The 6882-nt window shown below is 51.4% G+C and overlaps 1 protein-coding gene across 1 annotated transcript in view; it reads right to left on the bottom strand.

The window, feature by feature from the left end:
* Positions 1–375: 375 nt before the first annotated feature.
* GALNT6 (polypeptide N-acetylgalactosaminyltransferase 6) overlaps positions 376–6882 on the bottom strand; it is a 28404-nt gene continuing 21897 nt past the window's right edge. Inside the window, exons 7-11 of the mRNA XM_081248136.1 lie at positions 6156–6356; positions 5493–5624; positions 4780–4881; positions 3187–3339; positions 376–2137 (exon numbers count right to left, since the gene is read on the bottom strand). Coding sequence (XP_081104262.1) covers positions 2024–2137; positions 3187–3339; positions 4780–4881; positions 5493–5624; positions 6156–6356 — 702 coding nt within the window. The 3' untranslated portion in view covers positions 376–2023. The remainder of the gene's footprint in view (positions 2138–3186; positions 3340–4779; positions 4882–5492; positions 5625–6155; positions 6357–6882) is intronic.

Here is a 6882-nt window from a genome sequence, read left to right as displayed (position 1 = left end):
CCTAGGGCTCATGAAAGCCATAGGGTGGTCCTGATCTTCTAGCTTCTACATTCACTGCGCCCTCACCCTGAAGTCCTCCTGGTTCCCTGCGTCCACTTGTACTGTTGTCCCTCTGTGACTTTTCTCACACTTGAGATCTTTGCTTACTGAGCTCTTCCTGAGGATCCATCCTTTGAGGTCTAAGGTCAAATGTCACCAACTCTGTGAGGCTTCCCTAAATGGAAGGAATTGTTCTAATTCATGTAGCACATCTCTGAACATCTCCAGGCTCGGCATGACTTGCTTACATCCCTGTTTTCCCAGCTGAAGTATGAATTCCATGGGGGAAGAGCCTTATTATCTCCTCATGTCTACATGTGCTTGACACAGCGTGTAGGTTAGACTGGGGGGCCAGAGGATATTTGGAGACGAGACAGTGGCTGTGACAGAACTTTTCAGATGTGTGTGATTCTTCACAGCTTGAATCAACTGATCCTCCAAACGGATCAGCTAAGGGGCATTGCAGGGGAGGAGGAACCCAGTGCAAACTTCCTTTACCGATGCCATAAAACCTTTATTTCCACTGGGATCTCATGTGCAATTCTCTTCTCTTTCTGGGAAAGAACTTTTCCCTTTCCCCACTCCAGGACACGTCCTGGCCACTCTCTCCTCTCCCTTTGGCTGGGCTACCCCATGGGACCTAGGAGACTTCCTGCGGCGGGGAGTTGCATGGGAAGCAGAGGCAGCTGTGGTCCCAGGGCACCCTCATGTGGTGCTGTCCAAGATGACAGCCTGCTACTCAAAGTAGAAGGCCCTCCAAGAAGGAATGAGCCCTCTGGGCAGCTGGGCTCTCTACTTCAGGCAAAGCAGCCATGCGTGGTGGGGTCCAACTTGCTTGGGGAAGAGCTGACACGCACGGCAGGTCTGCTTTGTGCGGGGAGTTCACGCGAGACCCGCAGACATGGCGTCTTGTTAGGCGTCTTCCCAGGGCTCTTGTTAGCCTTACCTGGGTCCTAGCCTCAGGGCTGCCACGTAGTTGTGTGGCCTGGGGCAAATAACTTCACTTATCTGGCCTTAGTTTCATAATATGAAAATGATAGGGTTGGACTAAAATGATGATTTTCAAATTGTGCCTGCAGACTTTTAGAAAAGTTCAGGGACTGGTGGGCAATGCCCTCACCCACCCTCATTTTCATCCATGGCTATTTTGCTTCTGAACTACATTATACATGGAGCACTGAAAAAAGGTTCTGGGACTTAAAACTGAGAATCACTGGCTGCACAAGCTTTCTTTCAAAACAAACATCCCGGGATTCCTAAATGTGGTCTCCCTCACGGCTACCTGGCCGCACTGCTCTAGGCTTTATGGAGACCAGCCAGACAGAAATGATCAGGCTGGAGGGAAGAGAGAGTGGGGAGCTGATGGCTAGTTGCCTAGTGTTCTTGTGGTATGGTGGGAGGACCGCAGGTTCAGGATACAGACCAGCCCCTTTATTTCTCTCTGCCTCAGCTTTCTTGTCTATAAAATGGGCACGGTGTTTCCTGTCTTTCTCACAGGACTATCGTGCAGATGAAATAAGATAAAGGATTCTTGTCAAGGAGCTTCAGGTAATGCTAGCAAGGGAGCCTCTTAGACCTCTAATCCCTCTGGTAGAATATACTGTTTCACTGGATTCTGTGGGTGTTCTAGATGACCAGGGATTCAGGACGTGGCTGCAGAGGTACTTTTCTTGAATTCAGCGTTGCTGCCCTGGGCTCTAGCCCAGCTGCCTCCACTGCTTTGGAAGTCTGTTTCTAGGGCAGAAGGAGAGCTCTAGGTCACGTATTATGTGTTCTAACGGTCTCTTCCACCAACGCGGAGGAAAGAAAATGGGCCCAATGTTGCTGCAAGGAGTAGGAAGGTCCTGCCTTGATTTGCATCGGGTTTGAAATCCATCTTGAAGGCCGACAGGGAACTGACGACCAGGTTTTCAAACATCAGGTTCCCCCAAATCCTGTTTCCTAAGAGGCTTGTGGGGTCTCCCACAGGGGGGTGATCCAGGGCCTAGATGAAGAGCCAGTGCTGGTGGGGATCACTGGGATTGCAGGTGGCCATGGCTGGCTTTTTGTCCTTGGATGTCAGGCAGGTACCAGATCCTGAGTTCCTGATGAGTTGATCCTAAAAAGATGACGCGGCAAAGGGTCAGCCTGGGCCTCAGACCTCTGACAGGGCTACTAGGGGGCAATGAAATAGGGGTCAGTAGACAAAAGGCAAAGGAAACCCAATAAGGCACAGAGAGGGCACTTCCAAATTCCTTTCCTTGGATGCCAGATACTCTGATGGGATGCATTCCTGAGTTTCCACCTGTGCGTGGTACCAATTCTTCACCCCCAGCTTTAGCATGAATGGCTGGAGCAGAGGAAGGCAGGACCATGGGCTAACTGAAAAAGGCTTTCAGGAATCCCCCTCCTCCAGATGGCCAGTCTCAAAGACCTGGGCCACTGCTGCCCACCCGCACCTTCTGCCTTTGATCATATTCAGACTCCTCCCTTCCCTGTAGCCCCAAGGTTAGGCTCCTCTTTCTCTAAGCCAAGGACTGGGGATTAGGGTGGAGCGGGGTGTGGAGGCTCATTGGGGGCTGATAGTTTGGGCCCAGTCCTGTAGAAGTTACATCATTTATCCTGAGGCAGTGTGGTGTAATGGAAAGAACCCATGCTTTCGAGTCAGATTTATCTAGATCAGAACCCCAGGCCTACCACTTACTAGTGAAGGGTCTTGGGCCAGTCACAAACTTGCTGAGCTTCAGCTGGCCCATCTCTAGTGACAGGGACACCACTTACTTGGGAAGAGCCTCTGGAAGATTAACCAAACAATGTACAGGAGTGCATAGCCTTGTGCCTGGCACACAGAGGCCAGGCAGGAACCACAAGTGACTTCAACTTCAACTTCATCTACTTGTGTTCAGCCTAAAAATACGTGAGCTATGACAGAGCTGGTCCTGGACCATAACCCCAACCCCATCTTTATATCAAGCAGAACCAGCCATCACCAAACCTTACTTAAGCCCTAAGAACCCTGCCTGTGACCAAGCCCACATTCTCCATACTTTCTATTGTACATTGTCCGGATCCACCCCGTAGTATCTCAGGCAGAAGATGTAGAAGGAAGGGAGGGGGCAGTTGTTGTCTCAGGTTCTTGATTCTGAGCTTTCTGGGCAGCTGACTCACCTGGGTGAATCCCCATTCCTCGTCCTCGGGCACTTGGCTATTCTTGCCAGTGAAGTGGCAGCCCCTAAGGCCCAGAGTGCCAGCACTAGCATACAGACACAGCTGCTTTGCGATGTTGTGGCGAAGGTCCCTCTGGGTTGTGTATTCAAAGTACTAGAACACAAGATAAGAGGAGGTCCTGAGGGACAGGCAGAGAGTTTGCCCACCACCTTCCAAAGCCAACTGCCTTGAGATGCCAACCACAGATGGCCTCCTGGGGAGGAAAGTGAGTAGGTGCCAAGACTTTAGTAATTCATGCGCCACCGCATTTGGGGGATACTGGAATGACAGATAATAGTTACTAAATATATATATATATTTTTTTTGCGGTACACGGGCCTCTCACTGTTGTGGCCTCTCCCATTGCGGAGCACAGGCTCCGACGCACAGGCTCAGCGGCCATGGCTCATGGGCCCAGCCTCTCCGCAGCATGTGGGATCTTCCCGGACTGGGGCATGAACCCGTGTCCCCGGCATCGGCAGGCGGACTCTCAACCACTGGGCCACCAGGGAAGCCCTGAATGTTTTTTCTTTAGTTAAAAACTTAACTTAGGGACTTCCCTGGTGGTCCAGTGGTCAGGACTCCATGCTCCCACTGCAGGGGACACGGGTTCTATCCCTGGTCGGGGAACTAAGATCCCAAATGCTGTCAGCCATGACCAAAAAAAAGAAAAGGTAAAAAAAAAATTAGCCTCATTTAAAGCATTATTAGTGAAATCACGTGCTAGTTCTTTTCTTGCTAATAGATTACTATTGAACAAATGTTCACCAGTGTACCACCTAAAATCACTACGCAGGCCAGCGGTACAGGAAATTGCTCCAGGATGACTTTGCCTTCATTTGCACATCCTGTTGGCATCCTGTTCAGTGGCCCATGCCACTCCTTTCCTTGTTTCAGCTCTGTTTCAAGTGCCTCTTACTTACCAAATGCTGGGCATTCAGGGTAGATTGAGGGGCTGGGTCCAGGGAGGTTACTAGTTATTCCTCAGGGAAGAGCTGGGCATTGTAGGGCATGGGGGAAATTCCCAGGATGCCAGGTAGCTGTGAGATGTCAGTAGGTGGTTGTTTGGGGGTCACTGATGGGTGCTAGGATCATAGTGGTAGCTTCTGGGCAGGGAAGGCATTGAAGATAGAAGGTGAGTGTAGCTGAGGGGCTCAAAAATTTTCCACAGTTACCCTAAAACATCACTCAGCAGCTGGCATCCTCCAGGAAGCCTCCTCTGATGAACAATCCTCCCCTGCTGGGGTGGGGAGTGTGGGAAAAAAACCCTCCAAACCAAACAACAATCCTCTCCCGCCAGCCCCTCTCTAGCAGCCAGCACTGCTGCCCACTCCTCTCTGGATGCCCCTGATCCACACTTAAGACCTTGTCTGTCGGTATCATGCATTCCCCCTCAGACTGGGAGCTTTCTGAGGGCAGGGCTGGTATCTCCCCTGTCTCTCTGGATCTCCCCTACCTTAGTCCTCAGGAAAGGACGATTCTGAGTGGAGGAAGGGGGCCTGTGAAGAGAGAAGATGCCCCAGAGACAGGCTTGCCTCGGGCTGGGCTCTGTACCTGGTTGCCGCCAAGGCCATGGCAGGTGTACATGATGAGGGGCTTTCCTCCATTGTTATTCTCTCCCACATCCAGGCAATGATCCATGCCGAGGTTCTTGAGCTGCAGAATGTTGAGCAGAGAGGGCAACCAGGGGAGCACAGTTAGGAAGTTTTTGGTTTGTGGTGTGGGATCCATGTGGAATAAATGTGCACGGCTGGATTTCTCCTCTGTAACTTTCCTCCTCTGCTCATTAAGGCAGACGCCTGAAGTGAATAGTAAAGTGAGGTGCAGAGCCCAGGGGTTGGGCAAGGTCAGGGTGGGCAACCTGCCAGGTCCCTGGGAGAAGCCCTAGCATATGGGAATGTCCTTAAGAGCAGTGGTTCCCAAAGTGCGATCCCCAGACCATCAGCATCACCTGAAGGCTTGTTAGAAACGCAAACTTTCAGGCCCCAACCCAGTCCTACTGAATCAACAGCCTGTGTCTTAACAGACCTTCCTGGTGATTCTGATGCATGTGAGTATTTGAGAACCGCTGCTTAGGGGTTGTTTCCTCCTTATAAGGTTTTTAGCTAGCTCTAGAAGCCCAGGGTGGCCTCTCAGTCCTCCTCCTGGATAAGGGAGCGTGGAGAGTAAAAATCAGTTGTTTGTCATCCAGCTGCGGGGTAAGTGGTCCTGAACTTCTCCCGGGGGTTCTGTGATGATGGGTAGGCACATGGGTTCTCAAGACTCACAGCTCCATAGAAGGTGGGCTTCAGGTCAGGAACAAACATCTCTGGGTAAATGTTGTGCAGGAACCAGGAAAAGTTGTGACAGTTTAGTCGTTCCCTCAGCTGCAGTCGCTCCGAAATGTCACCGAAGGATTTCTGTCAACCAAGCCAGCCCCCTAAGGGTCAGTTCCACCAGCCTTGACCTTCTTGTCTGGGTGGAAGTAGCCCAGAGTTTCTGGGACTTCTTCCTCCCAGAGTGGGTCTCCTGTTCATTCCTGCTCAGGACCAGTTGGGCCCCATATCTAATCCCAAACCCCCTGCCTTGGCTTTGGGACCCGCACCCATAGCACCACCCCCATCTCCTGTGAACTTCCAGTTTTCTCCCAGTCTTCAATTTCTAGTTTCGCAGAGTAAAGCCATTCTTCCCATAAGAGGTTCTTCCTCCAAATCTTTTCTCCCTCCCCTCCTAAAAGATACTGGGGCTCTCCAGGCAGGGACAACAAAACCTCCTCTCCTCATTCTCTAGCCTCCAAAATAGAGCCTGGGCTCTAGCTCCCAAGGTCTGAGGGGTAAAGGCACCAGGTGGTGGAGATGGGTGGGTCTCTGTCATCATTAAGCTCTTGACCAGGGGCTGGGATTCTGCCCTTCTATTCATCTGAACACCTCCTGAGCACCCTCCCCTCTCACCTCTCGGGCCATCTTTGCTGCCTGCAGATTCCTCCTGTAGAAAATCTCCTTGTAGCTATCCATCCAGACCTCAGCCAGGCGCACTTGGTTGCGAGCAATGACACTGATGCCCTTGGGGAAGGTGTGAGGGCTCTTGGTACGGAACACGTGGCCGACCACAGAGCAGGGGATGATCTCCAGCTGGCCCCCGCACTGCCACACCTGCCGTAAGAGGATATGGGATGGGGTTTTCAGGGGGTGGGTGGGAAAACCTCCCCCCAAGCAGCTCTGTTCCATTCCCAGGGTGCCAGACCCCAGGTCCACAGACTCAGGGAAATGCTGCGCTCTCTCGCTGGAAAAAAAGACACTGACCAGGCTTCTTCCCAGGCCATAACTACACAATCTCTGGCTCTCTGATGTTGGTTTACTCTGAGTAAAGCAAACAGAAATTTGCAGGGTCCTGAGGGTTACCAGGGCCCACTTTGGAGTAGAGACAGTTGGCGAATTTTATGTACATCTACCTATTGTGAGCTCTGGCCACCTGGCTTTTTGACCTGGAAATGTGATTTTATCAGCTCACGCAGGTGTTACTAGAAACTCAAGCTCCTCCAATCGAGATCAACTTGTGACCTAATCAAAGCATCCATTCATTAATTAATAGCTACCATCAGGTGGCTTGTGGTGATCACCTGGACCTTTAGCACACTAGCTTCCTAGCAGAGAGACTGAACAGAGGTCAGAGGCTCAT

The sequence above is a fragment of the Mesoplodon bidens genome (genome assembly GCF_964165515.1).
Source record: "Mesoplodon bidens genome assembly, chromosome: 11".
Taxonomy (NCBI): domain Eukaryota; kingdom Metazoa; phylum Chordata; class Mammalia; order Artiodactyla; family Ziphiidae; genus Mesoplodon; species Mesoplodon bidens.
This window is presented reverse-complemented; position numbering and strand designations above follow the sequence as displayed.